The sequence below is a fragment of the Clarias gariepinus genome, chromosome 20 (genome assembly GCF_024256425.1).
Source record: "Clarias gariepinus isolate MV-2021 ecotype Netherlands chromosome 20, CGAR_prim_01v2, whole genome shotgun sequence".
Classification (NCBI taxonomy): Eukaryota; Metazoa; Chordata; class Actinopteri; order Siluriformes; family Clariidae; genus Clarias; species Clarias gariepinus.
The window spans coordinates 5,621,668-5,645,013 of NC_071119.1; the positions used below are offsets into that span (position 1 = coordinate 5,621,668).

Consider the following 23,346-nt stretch of genomic DNA (forward strand, 5'->3'; position numbering starts at 1 on the left):
GGTGTACTGTATGTTACTGGAAACAGTAAGTGAAGCCTTTCCTGCTCCGGAGCTGTAATTGGTGGAGGACAGAGGCTTCGAGAACAACTGGGTGCATAGTCGAGAATGGAACCTTCGGAAGATGATTGGGGTGAGGATGCAGGATAGCTTTGACCAGCCCAGGGGCAAAGACATGACAAGCCGGAATAGCGGCTACGTACATTCTGACAAGACATCCTTAATAATCCTTAAAGACACAGTAACATCTTTAATTTATCTATACCAGTCGTTATAGGTACGGAATACAAATGCGGGCTATGTACAGTATTTTACATTACGGTGTATTTTATCTATTTCCGTTTAATACACTGGTAGATAATATTTTGCTGCAAAGTAAAGCTTAAAATGTTCTTAAACTTGTTCTTGTTTTCGTTATATTTTTGCTTTCACTGATGTTTTTTTTTTTTGCTGATAGTCAAAAATTGGCATAACAAATCAATTAATGGCGCATAATATCTGGAACAAATATCTGTTCATACGGATCAGTATGTCTTTAGTCATTTAACCAGCCTAACGTTCACCCATCAAAGATCTGATGGGACATTAATCATTTATCACATTAATCACTTATCACTACGGTGAATAGATGCGGCGGCAGAGACAGATTAAATCCCCATAAACATTCACACCTGAACACAATACTAACAGAACTAAACAGTTCCAGAGGGTCAGCGCCTGTTATCAGGACAGGAATCACCTACAGGATAGTACTGTAATTTTCACTGCTTATATATTTTTGCCATAGTTTCATTTGGTTTTACGTGTGTAAAAAAATTCATGTGTTATTTGTGTGTGTGTGTGTGTGTGTGTGTGTGTGTGTGTCTGAGAGAGAGAGAGAGAGAGAAAGAAAGAGAGAGAGAGACAGAGAGAGAGAGCCCGTGGCTGTTCAGGATCAAGTTTACGGGGCTTCTCAGTCTTTCGTTCATTTCACTTCTGACCCGAAACTAATATGGCTTATTAAAGATGCACTGTTTTATTGGACATGGCTGTTTTGTAATGTTCAGCAAAATAAACACTGTCTACGGTTTGAATATACTGTGATCGTCTGAAAGTCATGATGTAATAGAGACAAGTCTCATCTGGTCCTTCTGCACTAATGTTATCATGGTGAACCTGGGATCTTCCGAACCATAGTCCAATGCCTTAACCACTGAGCTACCCCTGGCCCCTGAACACTTAAGTCCTGGTTTGTTTTATTTTAAATATTGCTTATTACCTTATTTAGCAAAATAAACATGTTATCATTGTGTAAATTATTAACGTATTGATGTCTTTTAATTAAGGACAAAAACAGACCCTGCGCTTGTGTTTAGGACTGATGCTGAACAGCTGTGTTCATAGGTTTAATCAATGATTTACAAGACAGCAGTTAAAGAATTTGTGGGTGGAGAGGTGCCTGTGTGCGCTCCTGCATTTCTCCGTTGACTCTAACACAAATACATTTGCGCAGACAGAAACCCCTAAAGAACCCCTCCTCGGCAAAAAAAAAAAAACAACAAAACAAAACAAACAATAACACTCGCAGTGGCGGTTTTAGGCATGAGTGAACTGGGCAGCCGCCCAGGGCGGCATTTTTTCATGACACGTGGGGGGCGGCACACGAACTTGGAGGAAAAAATAATAATCTGTGCTGCTGCTGAAGGAGCCGCAGATCGCGGATCACAGAGTACAGTTCATCTCTCCTAAATCAAGCAGGCAAGGAGGGATCGGGGAGAAATAATGTCAGTGACACCTGACTTTCTTACAAATAACACACATTTCATTCAAAATATTATAAACACAGACCAATAATTAGCACTTTTTTCATTTATTTAATTGTGTGAAATGGCTAATAAAAATAGGTAATGAAAACGATTATGATGTGGAGGTGAATTGGTTTAGTCTTGACTTCTGGTCGTGAGTGACAGCGTTGGGGGATGGGAGATCTGTTGATTGTCGAATCGTCGATTACAAAGTAAACACAGCAATGGAGAGAAAAAGGCCAAAGCTGTCAGGTGCCCAATTTAGGGAAAAAAGAAAACAAGATGAGAAAACACGGGCAAAAGATAAAGGTATGCAACCGAACACCTAACATTTCGCTGGAGACCGCTGCTCCCCGAAACACCAGTGGTGGCGGAGTTTGAACCACAGCCTCCTGAAGGTGCCAGGAAGGAGTTAATATTCCTTATTGGAATTTTTACACACCTCTTCCCGGGGGGAAACACTCCCATGGTCCTGGGCACATAAGCCTCAGGACTCCATTTTCTACGAGGGGGTGCTCGGCTTGCAACACTCTCCTTTTAAACTTCACGCCTGGTGAAAACCGGACCTGGTCAGGACTGAGTGGACGACAGTCCTGACCCCTAAGCACGGCAGGGGAGAAGCCTCACAAAGGCCTGCTCATAGAGTTTCGCTTCCCGAAACCTAGTGGCGGCAGTGTTTAAGACGTTGCCAAAAATACCTTTGCCTGGTATGCCTGCAAAGCCATTATGTGCAGGGCAGCACCAGCCTGACCTGCTGCCTGAAAAGCTTTTTTCCACCAACGAAGATGTTAGTCTACACGGCTTGGTGGGAAGTGTGGACCTTTTCAGGGAGGATGAGCTCTCAGGAGAGAGATAGCCCACAAGCGTTTCTTCAATCTGGGGCATCATCATATAAAACAGCGCTTTCGCATCAACGACATTCGAACAAATCAATGTCAATAGCACAAAAAAACAGAATGAATACGGCTTATTCCATGAATGAGTTAACTCATCATGGAGGTCGCCAAAGAAGGGCAGGGGCCAGTCATTTCATGTTTTATTGAGACTTTTATAGAGTAAAGGTTTTTTGGTGTTCTTCTGAGCAGGATGGTGGAAGTTATCTACAAGACTGCAGACAATGTTGAAGGTCACGACCCCAACACAGAGGAGGAGGACACTGACACTGAGACACGCCCAGAAGCACAACACACAGGTACAAAATGTATAAGTTTGCTTGGACAAAAGTTTCTCCCTCTCTCTCACTTACTCCCTATCACACACACACACACACACACACACACACACTCTCTCTCTCTCGCCCACTCGCTCTGCTCATGCCTTATAGCTCCTGCCATCTCATTTTAACAGACACACCATGGAGCTTGGCCACGCCCCCACCACCACAGTCACTCTCTGTGTTACATCTTTATTGATCTTATAGAATTATTGTAATAAAAAGCCTGAAATCTCTGTTTGTGTATCACCCACTAATTTCATCTGCTCACTTATACCACCATAGCTGATAATAAAAGGAGAGTGTTGTTCTTGCAGTGATCATTACAGGTGTGAGGAATGCACATACTTTTAAACAATGATTTTTTTTTTTTTTTTTAAACAATGGGTCCCACAATTAATAAATTATCTAATGTTACAGAAAATTAATGTAAGTAAATGTTTGTGTATTAATATTAATGAAATACTGCATGTAAAGAGAGCAAAATCAGTTCTAAACATATACTGTAATGGTGTTTGAATTTGTGCCTTTGCCGCTAAGTGTCGCTATATAACTATAGACTGACGCCTCAGGCCTTAGTTTATTCTCTCAAGGATTAGTGAGCCACAGCTCATCTAGAGCCGCACGTAGTAGTGAATAAAATCAAGTAAAACATTGTAATTAAACAAATTCATAATCACAGTACTAAAATTACAGTACACATTTAGAATTGAAATTTAATTAAATCTTATTAGGATCGAATTTAAATAAAGGAAACGTTAACACAGGGAGCCTTTAGATTTTATCATGTGTAATTAGAAAAGCTACGCACGTAGCATTTTGTGCCATTTTATACTTTGTGTTCTTTAAATTTGTAGCAGATTTATTAACTGAAATAAGTGAAACTAAATGCCCATAAAATTCTAATATTGTCAGGACATTCTATTGCATCAGCAAAAGCTTTAATGCCGCTTTAATAAATAAATAATCACACCAACAAACACACAGTTGCAGAGGACTGTATACTGGCCTTAAATACAGGAAAGAACACTTTTATTTCATATATATATTTTTTATTTTATATTATTTAGATTGTAACAATAAGTTTTAAAAAGAGGTTGTGTGTTATGGTTTCTCATTTACGCACCCAGTTGCATGTTTTTTTTTTGTTTTTTTTTTACTTCAAAAAAAGAAAACAATGAGGCTTTTGAGGGAATCATGAGGGTTATGTACTGTATCTGCTGTACATACAGTAAAAGACATGACCACTCTCCGAGCACTTTGTGTCATTGACTGTTTTTAAACAAACAACAACATACATGGATATAAAACGAACATCAAATTCTTGACTTTTGTACTGTAGAGTAAATATTGATAAAGTGGAACAAGTGGTGAAGTGGGACACTTGTTCAGTCCTTAGTATCTTCATGTAGTTGTGCTTTACTGATTAAAGCTATTGATTAGTGGGATGTAAAGGGTAAAATGTTTGTATGTTGTAAGTATGATGTCATGTCAATGGGAGGATGGTGGAGCCCAGGTACCTTCAGAAGAAGCACAGCAGAAAACAATGGAAAATGAAATGACTTAACACTTTGTGGTAAATGCTAAAACTTACAATATATATGTAGGATAATAAGGAATTTTGACATTTCTTAAAAAATATATATTTAAATGAAGAATTATTAATGTTTTTGGCACCACCATCATATCTAGATGGTATGCTAGTCTGGGAAAACAAAAGCATACCCTATACAACCAACCTTACCCCAACCAACTAGGCTACTTGATAGTGGCCACGGTATAGTCAGATTGGTAATATGATCAAATTGATACAAAGGGAATTCAAGTCACTCTAGGTCCTGATTTTGCTCCTAGCCATTTCCACATGTTTGGGCCATTAAAGGAGTTCCTGGGAGCCCAATGTCTTAGATGTGACTCAAGCAGTTTAATTTTGGCTTAGGTATACTGAGAAAACTTTCTATCTTGATGGTGTCCAAGTGCTAGTGAAACACTGGGATAAGTGCTTTAGTGTAGCAGGGGATTATGAGAAGACATAATAGGAGTTTTTTAACGCTCACAATTATATTCGGTTATTCTGCACAATTAAAAATCCCAGTTTGACTTGAATACTCGTTGTTTTTTGTGTCATATTCACAGTACATGTGACAGTACAGGTGTCCCAGTTCACCAGCATCCTCTAAAAAGTTTTAACAATTTTGCAGGTAAAGATTTGAAGAAGCATTATTAAATCTGTTTAATATTCTTAATTTAATTATTTATTTCAGTTGTACAAAAGACAACAGACAGTTAGCTATTAGTTAAGAGAAATGTTCTGTAAAACTACTTGAGATTCAGTAATTACTGTGCAATTAATAGCGAACTAATACATGCATGCTTAATAACTAGTTAAATAAGTTAAATAATTACCTAGAAGGTACTGTTAGTAATCTCTGTGTTAATGGAAATAAAAATATATTCATTCTTTCTGTCTCAATCTCTACACAGTAACATAAGAGTTATGGATCAGGATCGTAACGTGTCACCAATATTAATGAGACCTGAGTAAAATTATATGGAGGAACATGTGAGAGGATGGGACTTAAATCTTAATGCTTTGAAGACGCCTCATGGATATTAACTGAGAACATTCGACTGTTGTGCAGAAAATGTAATGCTAAATCTTTAGTTACTGTCCTCTCCGGCATTTATCTCTCTCTGTCTGTAACTGGTTTCTCTCATTAGTCAGGGTGTTGTATCTGGACTGTAACTGGTTTTTCTCTGTAGTCAGGGTGTCGTATCTGTACTGTAACTGGTTCTTCTCTGTAGTCTTGTTGTTGTAACTGGTCTGTAACTGGTCTCTCTCTATAGTCAGGTTGTTGTAACTGGACTGTAACTGGTTGTTATCTGTATTCAGGGTGTTGTAACTGGACTGTAACTGGTTGTTATCTGTAGTCAGGGTGTCGTATCTAGACTGTAACTCGCTCTTCTCTGTAGTCAGGGTTTCGTATCTGGTCTGTAACTGGTTGTTTTCTGTATTCAGCATACTGAATTTGATCCACAGCACTGTGATGACAGTCAGCAGGAGAACACACAACAGCACCATACAGAGTGCAATCAGTCTCTGATACCTGCTCCATGCAGTGTCTCCACCTAGAGGTACATGAACACAAGGACAAGTATTTTAGACTCTTCAAATTAGGACCTAGCATTTACAGTTAGTCTCAACAGCCTCATCAATGCCAAAGCCCTTTTTAACAGTGGGCTGAAGAACATCTGAGTAACTTAATCCAGCCATCATATAAATATTGTAAATAAATAAACAAATAAATACAGCCCCCAAAGCAGGGGCTTTGGACTGGTTTTAAATAAGGGTAGGCAGCTTTATATCACTGAACACTGAGGAGACAATTACATTTTATTTGTATATCACTTTTAACAGTGGTCATTGCGCAAAAAAGCAGCTTTACAGAATCAATTAAATAAGGAAAAAAAATCAAACATAACTAAACACAGCTGTGAATAGAAATCAGTCCAAAGAAGACACTGCCTCTTGCCACAAGGGGGCAACCCTAACATGGTATTCTTAGTCCCTGAGAGTAAGTGATGAAACACACACACACACACACACACGCACACACACATATAGGGTGGCAGGGGTGGCACAAGTTAGGACAGTAATGTGTGTGTGTGTGTGTGTGTGTGTGTGTGTGTGTGTGTGTTTAAACAAACGTCTTGATCATGATTTGTAATAGTTTTTCTCATGAATATTCATACCAGGACAATTATTTATTCAAGCTGCTCTGCAACTGAAACACTACTGGTGGGGTAAACAGTAGCAGAGAATAGGAAAATAGGAAAAAAATGTGTATCCTCAAATACACTTCCCCAGCCTTTCTCACACAGAACTGAGAATGCAGGTGTACCTTCATTTGTGAGAGAACTCAAAACCAGTTAGTTAAGCACGCAGTAGACAACTATGAGGGGGCCACAACGCCAGCCTGGGCAACCCACTGTTACGCATCACCACCCTTCCTTTGGTGGAGCTTGCGTAACTTATGACTAAGCCCAGTGCCTATTACCAGGTGGAGTTTGACTCTTCAGGGTTTTGCTACAGGTTTTGCAGGTTTATGTTTATGGTCACAGCTTTTCATCTCATCATAGAATTTCAGTCTGGGGAATATGGGGGAATTTACACAGCTGTTATGAATCTCTCCTAAAAAAATATTTAGGAGGCACTACCTGATGCAACAGCTATGGAGTCTTTAGGAGTAAGAGAGTGACTCAGAGTGAGGCTGACATCAGACATCTGGCATCAGGCTGATATGAGAGTGGGGCTGACACCTCTTAAAGCACAACTCTCCAAAGAGAGGACAACTGCACCGAGCTCCATGAGTAAACTGATACACGGCTGAGTTTAATGATGTGATGCTCACCCTGCCATCTAGGTTTCAGAGTGTTATGCTGGTGCCAATACTGAGCTTCAGGGATAATATGCTGGTGCCAACACCTAATATATAGAATGAATAGTTCATTCATGTCTTCTGATGATGTCGACACATTTTTACGTTTTAAATAAGATATGTTGGCATATTCACGAATCAGGACATTCGCATAGTTAACACTATCAGATACCCTACTATCAGGAAATAGTTGAAAAATTTATTTCAACACCATTTAAACCGAGACATTGCCATGTCTTTCACTGTTTTGTCCCTCTTAAAACATTACAAAAAATATATAAGAAACTTATTAAGAATTTTAAATCACGAATTTGGGCATCTCATTTCATCATTATGAAAATAATATGAAGCACATGTACACACATTTATCATGAAAGATCTGTTGCTTTTAGATAAAGTCCTTCCATGCGCCATCTGGCAGATATTCAGTGAAGCACAACACATTTATTTAAATCCCCGAATGTTGCTTACGGCAAGTCGCGGCACGCCGCGCGCTAAATTGCGGCATCTCGCGGGAAAAAACGCACAGTCTTAATGGCCACATCTTTAGTCCTAAGAAATATTAACCTTGCTCTGCACCCAAGCTACAAGGTCATGCTTACAGTACCCCACTGCTTGGCTTCAGGGACAACATGCTGGCACTTCCTTATTGCTGTGAGGACCTTTTGCTGGCACCAAGCATTCCCCATGTGACTATGTGAAATCTGAAAACAGCTTCAAGCTACCACTATCAGTGTTACCTACTGCTGAGTATTGAGAATTTAGTTACAGTGAGGAAAAAGCCAAGCCCAGGGGAGGAACAGAGGTCAGTCATGGTGGCCTTGCTCCCTTTGTTCAGTTAAATAAAATATTTTCTAAGGAAGAAACAATTTCTTATGTAAAGACTGACATGACAATATAAATCAATCGTATTCTGTTTCTAATCTGTTCATGAAGAATCAAATATCAGCTCAATCACATTTAATTTACACACACACACACATATATATCTGTAAATATATATATATATATATATATATATATATATATATATATATATATGAATTGCTAAGGGGGTGCATTCAGTAGGTACTGTAGAGGCATTTAGGGACCCTCTAACAATTATGCAACAGCATGTACAGTGGTGTGAAAAACTATTTGCCCCCTTCCTGATTTCTTATTCTTTTGCATGTTTGTCACACTTAAATGTTTCTGCTCATCAAAAACCGTTAACTATTAGTCAAAGATAACATAATTGAACACAAAATGCAGTTTTTAAATGAAGGTTTACGTTATTAAGGGAGGAAAAAAAACTTCAAATCTACATGTCCCTGTGTGAAAAAGTGATTGCCCCCCTTGTTAAAAAATAACTTAACTGTGTTTTATCACACCTGAGTTCAATTTCTGTAGTCACCCCCAGGCCTGATTACTGCCACACCTGTTTTAATCAAGAAATCACTTAAATAGGAGCTACCTGACACAGAGAAGTAGACCAAAAGCACCTCAAAAGCTAGACATCATGCCAAGATCCAAAGAAATTTAGGAACAAATAAGAACAAAAGTTATTGAGATCTATCAGTCTGGTAAAGGTTATAAAACCATTTCTAAAGCTTTGGGACTCCAGCGAACCACAGTGAGAGCCATTATCCACAAATGGCAAAAACATGGAACAGTGGTGAACCTTCCCAGGAGTGGCCGGCCGACCAAAATTATCCCAAGAGCGCAGAAACAACTCATCTGAGAGGCCACAAGAGACCCCAGGACAACATCTAAAGAACTGCAGGCCTCACTTGCCTCAATTAAGGTCGGTGTTCACGACTCCACCAAAAGAAAGAGACTGGGCAAAAACGGCCTGCATGGCAGATTTCCAAGGCGCAAACCGCTTTTAAGCAAAAAGAACATTAAGGCTCATCTCAATTTTGCTAAAAAAACATCTCAATGATTGCCAAGACTTTAGGGAAAATACCTTGTGGACCGACGAGTCAAAAGTTGAACTTTTTGGAAGGTGCGTGTCCCGTTACATCTGGCGTAAAAGTAACACAGCATTTCAGAAAAAGAACATCATACCAACAGTAAAATATGGTGGTGGTAGTTTGATGGTCTGGGGTTGTTTTGCTGCTTCAGGACCTGGAAGGCTTGCTGTGATAGATGGAACCATGAATTCTACTGTCTACCAAAAAATCCTGAAGGAGAATGTCTGGCCATTTGTTCGTCAACTCAAGCTGAAGCGATCTTGGAACCTTAAAAAGGCAGTTCATGCTCAAATAAACCCTCAAATAAAGCTGAATTACAACAATTCTGCAAAGATGAGTGGGTCAAAATTCCTCCAAAACGCTGTAAAAGACTTGTTGCAAGTTATCGCAAACGCTTGATTGCAGTTATTGCTGCTAAGGGTGGCCCAACCAATTATTGGGTTCAGGGGGCAATTACTTTTTCACACAGGGCCATGTAGGTTTGGATTTTTTTTCTCCCTAAATAATAAAAACCATCATTTAAAAAATGCATTTTGTGTTTACTTGTGTTATCTTTGACTAATAGTTAAATGTGTTTGATGATCAGAAACATTTTGTGTGACAAACATGCAAAAGAATAAGAAATCAGGAAGGTGGCAAATAGTTTTTCACACCACTGTATATGTGGGAGAGAGAGGGAGGGGGAGAGAGAGAGGAAGAGTTAACAGAGTTAACAGTGTATCAGATAGTACTAGCATTAACATTATTAACACATGTTTAACACTCACTGCTGTATATACAGTACCAGTTAGTCAAAGCAATAGCAGAAGTAATCATTTAGTTTATTGCCATGACCATGCACCTCTACAGCACTACAGAAAATGGTGGATTTACACACATTATAGTTAAACTGTAGCATAACAGATTTTATTGACTGGGTCTCTATGTCTATGTCTGTGTGTTTCTTTCAGTTTAACAATAAATAAAGCAATTTGGTATACTTTTACAGAAGCCTTTTAGTAATGGATACTTGCCTTTTACACAAATTAATTTAAGTAGATCAGTACATATACACATATTTCTAAATGAGAGTGTATTTTACCTGAAGTCTCAGAATGTTTAGAGCTTCTGGGTCTCTTGGTCGCCTGGGTCACATTGTATTGATTCCCACAAACATTCTCATATGAGTGATCACTGTCACTGGAATCAGATCTGTTGTCTTCTATCACTTCTGCATTCGCATAAACATCCTCAATCATCTCCATTATTTTATCAGTCTGTATCAAGAAACTTCAGTAATTAAGTGTCCAAAGCTACACTCAGAGTGGGTGTCTAAAGTCGCACTGCACAAATGACTGGATGTGTTGCTGCTATATTGAAAGCTTATTTCCTCTTTATTTATTTTACACGCATCAAGTCATAAGTGTGAATCTGAGACACTGTTAAGATTCTTAAGCTGGAGGGACTTAATCCGGTAACTACACAGTCACTACACAGTCATGTGACTACCAGGCACACCCTGAGAACATTTTATTAGTATATGGATGATAATTTTAAAAAGATTTCACTGATCTGCAGGAAATACTGAGTCCTGAAGTGAAGCAGCTCCATCACACACCTGCCTGCTACATCATCAGAAAGCTTAAAGTGGTTCATTAATATTATTGTGTTCACAGAAGTAATAAACATGTATAGATACAGTTGGTCAAAACATTTAAAAACAAATCATGCTGCTGTGACCATAGTGAATAAACAGTATAGTCTCGGTTGAACAAGATGATGATGAATTCATACAACTTATTTAAACACTGTTGAATCCTTGAATGTTTTATTATACTGAATGAATTTGATATATGTTTAGAGACTTAATCATTTCTATAACTGCAGATCTGACAGTAGTTCAAACTGCAAGGCATTATTATAATAATGTATATCTCATAGTAAAGTTTGGTGTTCTGTTGTTTTCACACCTCGACGACAGGATGTTACTGCAGAAAAAAAAGGAAATAAAGCTGCATCCACTGTACCAAAGCGAGACAGAGGGCTGCTTCAAAGTAATCAGGAGCAATGAGCTACACCTGACCTACTTAAATCGGGAGACTGTGATGAGCGGTGTGTGATTATAGTGTTGACTCACACTATACATTTTAAGCGCCATTCCTGTACGGCCTGGAGCTGCAAACTTGCTCCTCACACTGTATGCTCAAGGAACCAGGGATAATATGAGTGCTTACACTGTATATGTTAGAATGCCACCCCGGAATGGATCTAAAACATTTGTTCTGTTGTTTTGCAATTTTAGGTGTGTGTGCATTAAAGAAGATTCATGCAAACTTTTGAAAAATCAGAGCATGGATCCGCTTATGCTGCAAGACCGCAACCAATATTTCTGATATGCTGGAGCCAGACTGCTGGTCGTTGAGGTGATTAATCAGGTGCCGGGACCCTGTTCACACTGCTTGTCAAATGACCTGGAGCCTACTGTAGGTTAGACCTTTGTGCCCATGAGCAGCAGCATGTTAGTTTCCTCTCTCTCTTTCTCTCTCTCTCTCTCTCTCTCTCTCTCTCTATCTTAGTGTGACATGTTTTTTCACAGCTACGTCATTCTCTTCAGCCTGCGCTGTCTCATGGTATGTGAGTGTCTGGTTTGCAATTCTTTTTAGGATGTTAAAAAAACAGAATACGTTTTAAATAAGGAATGAAACATTCAGTGACATGTTATTACAGTTGTGTGGAAAACGGCATTTTTGTGATTTTATACATTTATTAATTATTGCTATGTTGATGATTTTTTTTTTCTGAATAGTAAACCTATGCTAAAAACTGAAACACATCATACTAAAACACTGACTGTATACTCATGTCACTCCTGAGCTGCCAGTGATCCAGACCCCCTCTGCCCTCTGGACCTTTCTGACTTGTCCAGGTGTCCTGCTTATGGTTGGATATCTCATTGTGTGGTCTGCCTGGGATGTGTGTGATGACTAGGGATGGTTCAACTTTTCCACGAAGACGGTCCTGTCCTTGGCTGATGCAGACAGCTGTTCTCTGAGGACTTGTGACTTCAGTCACTCGATAGTTCAGGACTGGAGTTTGCTACAGTCTACCGAGCTTTCAATAACGAACTGGACTCATTTTTAACTTTAACACATTTCCTGTTATACTGGACTTCCATTCTCACACAGTATGATGCAGATCAATACCTGCTGTCTATTCACCTAAATGAGGATGTTGAGGACCAAAGTTTCTTCCTATTATCATCTCAGGGAGTTTTTTCTTGCCACTGTCGCCGTCATCCTTGGCTTGCTCATCAGGGACAGTTTTATCATTTTGATTCATACACGTTCACATCTCATACAAACTTAAATAATTATTGTGATTGTTTCAGCTGCTTTGCGACAATGTCAATTGTTAAAAGTGATATACAAATAAAATTGAATTGAATTGAAGTATACATCTATAGGTCCATACATTTTAGAATATTGAATTTTGGAATTTGAAATGATGTGAGCGAAGTCAAGACTTTCAGGTTTAATTCAAGTGATTCAATAAAACTGCCATTAACCATTCAGGAATTCTTCATACATCTTCATACACACCCCAATTTTGGGGGCTCATAAATAATGAAACAAACTAACATAATTACAAACATAAGAACTGCCTTTAACACTTGAATGATAATCCTTTGCAGTCAGTAACTGTCTGGAACCCATGGACATGACCAAATGCTTAGTTACCTTTCCCAAGATCTTTTGCCAGACCTTTAGTGCAGCTGCCTTTAACTAATGGACCTGAGAAACCACAAAGCACAAACACCTGAGGAGAAACCATAATTCCAAACCCACAACACAGATCTGTCGTGAAGACTCTCCTATTACACATTATATATTAAATAAATGTTCTGCCCGTTTTAGATGTCTGTGCATAAAAGTGTGCAAGAGAGTGTGTGTATCATGTGTGCTTTATGTGGTTGCTGCTATGAGATATTTTTCACATCCTGATGTGTAAAAGAGAACGGTGGTTAAGGCTGATCTTAGATCAGTGAACTTGTGTCTATCTTAAAAGCATCAGCCAAAAAATCTAACTGCTTTATGGAATGACGTTATATTCAACAAAATACTGTATAATGCCTTGAACCATAGTATCTATAATTATAACACAATCATTAAATTTGTTTGTATATAACTGCTGTACTTTTTCATCTGGGGTATGTGTGACAACTGCAGCTCAAATGTCTCACACATCGACCACATGATGCCACTGCTAGCATCTCTTCCTCTTTTCTTTTCTTTTAACTTCTTCTTTCATTTACTGGCAAAGAGCAGTATAATATAGGGAGTCTTTAATGAGACTTGCTTTTGCTTTATTCATCACGCGCGCTGTGCACACATGCATATAGACCAGATCTGTCCTGAAGACTCTCCCATGTTATGTTTGATTATCCTTATTTAAACTTCAAGGTATTCATGGTTAGGATTTTGTTAGCTGCTGTTTGAACTGAAGTTTAGTCTTCATGTTCTATTCAGTCTTTTTGTTTAATAAAGTGTCTGTCTATGTTGTTACATGACAAAAATGTAAAAAGCAATTTTATATTATTGGCATTGATTAATGACTTTAAAAATAATAATAAAGATGACCAAACATAAACCTAACATTTAAGCTGTCACAGAATCAGAACGGACACAAATGCTGTTTTTTTTTTCAAGATTTTATTAGTCCAAAAAATATTTTGATTCAGGCAGAAATAAAACAAAACAAAAACTGAACTGATCTCAATAAAAAAAAAACACATGACCGCCTAAGTCCCAAAAACAAAAAAACACTCCAAAGAGGAAAAAGAAAGAGGGAACAAGAGGGGAGGAATACACAGGTTTAACCTTAGAGACATGAAACACTGGGTGTACCCAACCAAGCATGGAAGGAAGCTTGAGCCGAATCGCCACTGGGTACAAGACTTTTGTGATTCGGTAGTAGCTAATGAACTTGGGAGCCAACTTGCGTGAGGCTACCCTGAGAGGCAAGTCCTTGGTAGAGAGCCATACTTTTTAACCACAAACATAGTGTGAGGCAGGAGTCCGGTGGCAATTAGCTGCCACTTTGGTCCATCTACTAGCCCGGGCCAAGGTCTTCTTAGCTTTTCTCCAGGTGTGCCGGCAATGTTGAACAAAAGCCAAGGCAGACAGGACTTCTGCTTTAGGTTCCTGTAAAGGAAACAGAGGGGGTTGATAGCCACCAGAACACTGAAATGGCGACATACCTGTAGTAGAAACAGCTAGAGTATTATGGGCATACACTACCCAGGACAGTTGTGGACACCAAGAGAATGGATTATGATGAGAACGGAGATGCCAGGCAGCAGAGAGCATGTTACAAATCCTGGAAACTAGTCTGGATCAGTGACCCCCACTGGATGACTTTAGAGCGCAGTGTCAAGGGAACAAACAAGTTGCCTGCTGGAACCCCTCTGGGTACACTGACGCAGGGCCTCCTGAACCTCCCTCTCGACATCCCATAAGAGGGAGGTCACTACCACACCTTTGGGCAGGATGGTGTCAATTGAAACTACTTTCGAGGGCGTCTCAAACAGGTGAGAGAGGGAGCTTTGTGTTCTGAGACCTCGGTCTGTAGGAGAGGGTAAAATTGAAGGTGCTAAAGAAAAGGGACCAGCAGGCCTGTCTATTAGGCCTCCTGGATGAATTGGTATACTCTAAATTCTTGTGGTTGGTCCAGCCCACGAATGGTTGGACTGCATCCTCCAGCCAATGCCAACTCACCCAAAGCCAGTCTGACTGCCAACAACAATTACCTATGTTATAGTTACGCTCAGTGGGGCTCAGGCAGTGGGAAAAGTAGGCACAAGGATGCAATTTCCCATCCCGGAGAGAACGTTGAGACAGGACTGCACCTACTCCAACATTGGAAGCATCCACCTTAACAATAAACTGTCATTCAGGATCTGAAGTAGACTAGACAGGAGCTGAGACAAGAGTGAGTGCTGGTAAAGGTGCAGCAATCTAACTGAAGTCTGGATGAAGTGCCAATAAAAGCGAACCCCAGAAACTGCTGCAGAGCCTTCCGAGAGTCAGGAGTTGGCCACTCCGCTACCGCCCTTATTTTAGCAGGGTCGGCTCTGATCTCACCCACCAAAATCACGAAACCCCACTGTTAAAACTGACCTCGCATGGAAGACGCACTTCTTCGCTTTCACGAATAGTTGGTTCTCCAGTAGTCATTGCAACACCTGGTGGACATGCCAAGTTTGTACCTGCAAAGAGGAAAAAAATATCAGGATGTCATCTAGATACACAAAGACAAATTGGTTTACCATGTCTTTCAGCACATCATTGACCAGGGCCTGGAAGACAGCAGGGGCATTGGTCAGACCAAACGGAAGGACTTGGTATTCAAAGTGTCCCATGGGTCTGTTGAAAGCTGTCTTCCACTCATCTCCCTCCCGAATGCGGATAGGGTGGTAAGCATTGCACAGGTCAAGCTTGGTGAAGATCTTGGCAGTTTGAAAGCTGAAGACATAAGAGGGAGGGTGTACCTGTTCTTAACAGTGATGTCATTCAACCCACAATAATCAATACAAGGACGCAGGGAGCCATGCCTCTTTTTGACAAAGAAGTACCCCACACCCACAGGGGAGGAGTAGGAATGGATAAGGCGGGCTTTGAGAGACTCATTAATATAGGTGTCCATGGCCTCTCTTTCAGGACCTGAAAGATAATATAAATTACCCTTAGATGTGCAACACAGGACAAACAGAACTAGAAAAAGGTGCAGGACCAAAACATGAAGCAAGACAGTTTTGGCTCCAGGATAAAACAGAATTTCCAGACCAATTTATGTGAGGGCCATGTTGTAACAACCAGGGGTGCCCCAAAACTATAGGAGAGTTAGAAAAGTCCAGAAGGTACAATGTGGTTACCTCACAGTGATTGCCCGAAACCACTAGGCTAACCTTGGGTATTAAACTGATGAAGTTACCTTCATTTACATTTAGCAGAAGCGCTTATCCAGAGCGACTTAAATTTTTATCTTATTATACATCTGAGCAGTTGAGGGTTAAGGGCCTTGCTCAAGGGCCCAACAGTGGCAACTTGGTGGTTGTGGGGTTTGAACCTGGGATCTTCCAAACCGTAGTCCATGCCTTAACCACTGAGCTACCCCTGGCCCCACCTTCAGCATCTGAATCAACCAAGGCCGAACATGACTCTGAAGTCTCCCCGTACTGGACCAATACAGACAGAAGGGAGCGAGTGGAGGGGTATGGTAAAAAAGGAATAGCACTCCCCAAGTGCACTGAGCCTTGGTTTGCTGGACAGGCTGTGGCAAAATGACCTGTTTTTCCACAATAGAGACAAAGGCCTCTGGTCAGATGCTGTTGTCTCTCCTGGGGTGTTAGTCGAAGGCATCTCACCTGCATGGGCTAAACGGTAGCCGAAGGAGAGTGGGAACCTTCCACTCTGCCAGAGAAGCAAACCATCCGGCGCTGGTGCAAATGACGGAGACGAGCCTCGATTCGCAGTGCAGGTTGATGAGGTCTTTAAAGCTGTGTGGCAAGTCATGAGTGGTAAGTTCATCCTGTATGTCCTTTTTTAGTCCAGTCCGGAGCACTGTCCGACAGGCTACCCCAATCACGAGCCTTGCCTGTAAGGAGTGTCAAGACAAATGCCACCCTTGTCTCTTGTGCCGCAAAATCACAAAAGCAGGACTAAACTGGACAGGAAGCAAGCAAATGGCTGCCGACATAGAACAACGATCTGACACAAGACAACAGGCAAGAAGAAATAAATAGAGAAAATAATTATAACAAAAACAAGGGGGGCGGGTGAGTGAAATCATTTTAATAGAACATTAGAGAGGAAGTCGCCGTCACCCTTGGCTTGCTCATTAGAGAAATTTCATTCATTCATCTCGTTATTATCTAGACACATTTTTCTCACGCACACACAATTTATTATTATTATTAATATTTTATTATATATATATATATATATATATATATATATATATATATATATATATATATATATTATGAATTTCTTCCATCTTTGTGAAGCTGCTTTGAGACAATGACCATTGTTAAAAGCGCTATATAAATAAAATTGAATTTAATTGAATTGAAGTGGGAGGGATGTTAGTGACATCACAGAAACACAGGCAAATGGTGAATGATCAAAACAAACACCATGTAAACAACATGGAACACAGGGGAAAAAACAAAAACCTTAGATATCAGACCAAGCTTTCCAAATATATTCCTGTCGAGGAGGATTAGTCCACCCTGTCCTTTGCCCACTCATTTAGGAACTGTCTTTTACATTCAGTGTGAAACAACATAATGTGGAAAACTTGATAGAGTCACATGCTTGCACGCACACACACACACACACACATACACACATATATATGCTTGGTAATGTTAACAGGTAAAAACATATCTGTTGCTTTGGAGAATATAGCTTTGGTATGAGCAGTGCTGTATTTTATCTACACAAGCTGAGAGGCCCTTTAAAAAAGTAAATATGTCTCTATGTTCATTGCTTACGTCTTAACATGAAGAAGTTACTGACTACATTGTGTGTGGCACTGCTGTGTGTTCTCTTGTTGACTGCTATCACAGTGCCATGGATCAAATACAACAACCTAAGTATTAAATAAACCAGTTACAACAACCTGACTATAAAGAGAGACCAGTTACAGAAGAAACTTGTCCGGGTAATCTGAATTCCTCCCACATTCCAAAGAGATACAAATTAGGCTAACTGGCATTTCCAAATTGCCTGTAGTGTATAAGCATGTAAACGTGTGTGTGTGTGTGTGTGTGTGTGTGTGTGTGTGCCTCGCGTTGGATTGGTACGCCATTCAGGGTGTATCCTACCTTGTGCCCCTAGTCTCCTGGAATAGGGTTCAGGCCCGCCATTACCCTGTATACAGGATACATCTTGTCATGTTGCCGGTTGTGAAGCATGTGTGTACCAAACACGCCAAATTTTTGGCTTTTATAACCTCGGTCAGGTGACGTCATCTGATAGGACGCACCTGCAGGTTATAAATAGGAGTGAACCGGAAACATTCCTCAGATTGATTTGTCTGAACGGACGTCCGGTCACATAGGCAGTGCGGCATTGGGACGCAGCATCTCGTTCCCGCCTTTTCAGGAAACAGGGTTACAGCAAAGTAACCCGAGACGTTCCCTTTCAAAGGCTACACTCGATGCTGCGTGAAAACGCTATGGGAACGAGAGTACCAACGCCGCCGCACTGCAAGTGTCTGGACTCCAAGGTTGTGTAGCGTGTGCGCACAAGGCCGAGAAGGTCTCAGAACTATGTCTGGGTAGCTGACTCGAGGACCCGTGGGCCTGGAGTAGCATGAACATCCAAACTATAAATGTAATAAATGTGTGCGGAGAGGACCCACCCTCTGCGTCACTTACTTGCTGCAAGGGAATACCACTTGCTAGTGCAATAGATGAGGCGATTCCCCTGGTTGAATGAGCCCTGATTCCTAGAGGCGAAGTGAGCCCACGCGCCTCATAGGAGAGGGCAATAGCATCTCTCACGCAGCTTGTGGCCCTGAAACATGTAAAAGCTGCTCTGACTTACGCCACTGGCTGATGTGGTGGATGTAAATCTGAAGAGCACGTACTGGACACGGTGAGTGAAGTCTCTCCTGCTCCGAAGCTGTAAAGGCGGAAGACAGAAAGCTTCAAAAACAATAGGGATGTCCGATCCTCTTAGAGAGGTAACACCATTTAGAAAAACCATCTTAAGGGTCAGAAACCTGAGGTGCTGACTCTAGTGGTTCAACAAGGGGGCACAAGCCAGAGGACAAATTTTTTCTGCAGAAACTCCAGCACTGAAACAATTCGGCAGTGGACTGGGTCTACCTGCTTCGTCATGCACCAACTTTCAAATACATTCTATTTGAGGGGAGGCAGCCCTAGTACTTAGAATAGTCTTAATTACGCTGGCTGGAAGACCAGCTTGACTTAGAGTCAGAGAGTAGTAAGGGGGACATTTGCTGATCTTGCGAGGCAAAGAGGTCCACCTCCGCTACATGAAATTTTCCCAGAATGTAAATCGCCCTGAGGGACAGGAATCTGGTGCGCTATCTATTTAGCGGCGCGAGCACAGTCCGCCCTGGCGATTAATATATGAGACTGCCATAGTGTTGTCCACCCGCACTTGGACATGGTAGTCTCAACTGCTGGAGGAAGTGCTTTAGGGCCTGAAATAGAGCCATGATTTTGAGGCAATTGATGTGCCGCGCAAAAAGATGGCCTCTCCAGCTCCCTTGGGCTGGACGGTCATTTAAGACCGCACCCCAGCCCATGAGGGAAGCGTCTGTCGTTAGCATCTGCGACGACAAGACGAACTTAGAGTGGGACCCAGAGTCAGAAACCGGGGTCTGAACCACATAGGAAGGGTACGAAGCACCTGGCGCATAGCCCTTATTGGGGATTGGCCCTAGAGTAAAATCTCCTGGTTCTTAGCCACAACTGAAATGCTCTCATGTGCAGAAGGTCCAAAGGTGTCACCGTGGATACAGCTGCCATGAAAGCTAAGATCTCTGAAAGTGATGGTCACTTTCTGGTCTAGCTTGATTTCCTTGACGGTGTTGAGAATGGATTCGACACGAGCGGGAGACAGCTGTGCCCGCTAACGCTCAAATTCCATGTGACACCCAAAAATGTTGTCCTCTAAACAGGAAAGAGCATGCTTTCATGGCATTGGATCTCAGTCCTAGGAAACAAAGATTAGCTAGAACGACATGCTGATGTCGAAGCGCTAGCTACTTAGACTGGGCCAGCCAGTCATGTAATTCAATACGGATGCTCTGGAGTCGTAAGAGCCAGAACTACATCCATGTATTTTGTGTATGTGTGGGTGAAAAAGCTAGACCAAATGGAAGGACCCGATACTGGTAAGCTTCGCCCCCGAAAGCGAACCTCAGGAACCTCCTGTGTTGTGGCAATATTTCCATTGATTTATTTTTAGATAGTGGTAAAGCCCGCAAAATCAAAAAAATTGGACGCAGCCCCCTGTTCCTCTTGCACTTTCCGGTTTCATGGAAGTGGAGACCACGCCATTGAAACGCGGAGGGTGATGTGAGAACTGAATCCTGTAGTTTCTCTGTACAGTGCTTAGTACCCAAGGAGATATACTTGGCAGTAGCTTCCACGCTGCCAGTTCTTCAGAAAGGGGCAAAGCTCAGCGGCTTGGTTAAACGGGGGGGATGTTAAATGTTCGGCATCCTGAAACATGGCAGGAAAAACCCGAAGAACTAACATTTTATTGGAGACTGGAGTTGCCCGAAACACCAGTGGTGGCGGAGCAAGAACACCAACCTCCTGGGGTTGCCAGGGAGAACACTTCATTCTTTAAAAGGAATTCTGAGTGCCTCTCCCCATTGGGGGGCCACCCCCCACGGTCCTGGGCACATGAACCTCAGGGCTTCTTTGTGAAGACAATATGCCAGTCTGACCTCTTTTGAGGCGGATTGCGTGACGCACCCCAATCTTGCGAGGGGGTGCCCAGCTCAAAAACACACTCCTTGTGTGTTTCACGCCTCGCAGCAGTCAGACCCAGTCGAGACTGGGTGGCCGACAGTCCCGACTCTTGAGCAAGGCGGGGAAGGAATTTCCCGAAGGCTTGTTATATAACTTTGCCTCATGAACCTAGTGGCGACCGAGTTAACGACATCGCCAAGTAGGCCGGGAGGCGAGATGGGGCATCAAGGAGGAATACACGATCTTCTCCTTAATGCCCCTGAGATTCAACCACAAGTGCTTCTCCGCGGAGATCATAGCAGCCATAAAACGGCCGATAGCACGAAGAGACAAGTCTGTGGCCTGGCGTAAGTCCAATACGCCCACCTTGCAGAGCCCCGCCAGTACTCAAGTCTCTCAGCAGGTCAGCCTGGTAGGCGTGCAAAACCGCCATGGTGTGCAATGCGCCAACCTGCTGCCTGAAAAGCTTTTCCCTCCAGGGAAGATAAAAAGTCTACACAGCTTGAAAAGAAGTAATAGCTTTTCAGGAAGGATGATGTCCCAACAGAGAGATAGCCTGGAAGCGTCTCTTCTATCTGGGTGTCATCATATAACTGCATTTCTACCTCAACTATATTTAAATAAATGAATAAGTTGATGGCAGGAAAACACGGGATGAATACAGCTTACTCCATGAAAGGGTTAACTCATATGGAGATTGCTAAGAAAAGGGGAGAGAGCGTCGTTGAGGCTCCGCCCCCGGCCACCTGACAGAACCTGCCGTCTATGTTTTTATTTCTTTATTTTTAAGTGCTTAGAGGCTATTACCATCTCCGTGGAAGCAAGAGAGGATGTTTATCCTTGGACAGAGGACAGAGGGATTTCCCGATCCGATGAGAACGCGAAAGAAAGACGGATTTAAAAACTCCTCTCACTGCTCTGCCGGATGCACGAGTTTAAGCCCCAGGAATGCGCGGCAGCTCGAGGCTTCTCAAGGAATGCGAGGCGCGCGCGTAGCACTTAATCGAAGCAGTAAAGTGTAGAGATCGCCCTCCAATATGGATTATACACACGGAGAGACATCTCGTTTAAACTCTGCCATTATCGGTGAGTTAAACACTTATTTTTGCTGGTTAGACACACACGCTCACAACTAGGTGAAGACAAGAATCTGAGGAATGTTTCTCGGTTCACTCCTATTTATAACCTGCAGGTGCGTCCTATCAGATGACGTCATCTGACCGAGGTTATAAAAGCCCAAAATTTGGCGTGTTTGGTACACACATGCTTCACAACCGGCAACATGACAAGATGTTCCCATAGCGTTTTCACGCAGCATCGAGTGTAGCCTTTGAAAGGGAACAGCAATATGTATGATGAGTGAGTAAGTGAGTGGGCTGAAGTTGAATGCTATACTGGCTGATACAAATCACATGGCACTAATAAATGTGATGAGAAATTCAAGTGTGAAAATTATTTCTCATTTTCCCAGTATATATAGTACACAATTTAAGACACTGTGCTATGGCATTACTTAGCTGTTAACTAAGAGTCTTGCTGTACAGTATAAAGTTAAGTCTGCACTTTTCATTTTCATGCAGATCAAGGAAATTACTGGCTGGAAATATTTTTTTTTTCACACGCATAGAGATTTACAGCTCTAGTCTTTATTGCATTTTAACTGAGAACAACCGGGATAAGAGCAGACAGGACTGCAGACCGAAAAAAGCAGATCTAGTGATTATAAACAGCAGAGATGTACAAGGGAGTGATATGATGATGATGATTATCATGAAGATGGTGGTGGTGATTTTATCTTGTGCTCTCAATCAAAGGAGAAAGGCAGTTGATGACTCAGTTCATTGCTCTAAGACACAGCTAAAACACAGCTGATCCTCTGATTCTCTTTTTCAGGAACTCGAGATGTTAAGAACTTAACAGTTCTAGAGATGAAGGCTGTGTTGTTACTGGTAATCTGTTCATTTCTGTAGAAAGGGCTGGCATTTCCTGTAATAATGTTTTTCACCTGGGTTTGTGAGATGATAATATTTACCTAAATAAAAACATGAAAAATACATGTGAATGTACATTAGTTTTTTTGATCAGATGACTCTCTCATGAAAAAGCAACAGCAGAATTATATAAAGTTTAACAGCAGGTGGTGACAGTCACAGTGGTGTAGTGGTTAGCAATGTCGCCTTGCATCTTGGGTCTAGATTCGATTCCCAGCCAGGCTCGATTTCTGCCCCTGTGTGCAATAAAGTGTGCATGTTCTTCCGGGGCTTAGTGAGTTTCCTCTGGGTACTCTGGTTTCCTCCCACAGTCCAAACACCTGTATAATAGGCTAATTTCCATTTCCAAAATTTACAATAATGTGTGAGTGAGTGTATGTGAGTGCCCTGTGATGGATTGGCACCCTGTCCTGGTTGTACTGGGTTTTAAAAGATACTGTTTGGTTGATAGCACAAGGAGCTTGAAAGTAAAA

General features: G+C 41.5%; 1 protein-coding gene across 1 annotated transcript in view; it reads right to left on the minus strand.

Moving 5' to 3' along the window:
• The window catches only part of LOC128508232 (CD209 antigen-like), a 56,819-nt gene extending 46,190 nt beyond the window's left edge, over window positions 1–10,629 (minus strand). The window contains exons 1-2 of the mRNA XM_053479457.1: window positions 10,467–10,629; window positions 5,742–6,123 (exon numbers count right to left, since the gene is read on the minus strand). Coding sequence (XP_053335432.1) covers window positions 5,742–6,123; window positions 10,467–10,629 — 545 coding nt within the window. The remainder of the gene's footprint in view (window positions 1–5,741; window positions 6,124–10,466) is intronic.
• Between the last annotated feature and the right edge of the window lie 12,717 nt (window positions 10,630–23,346).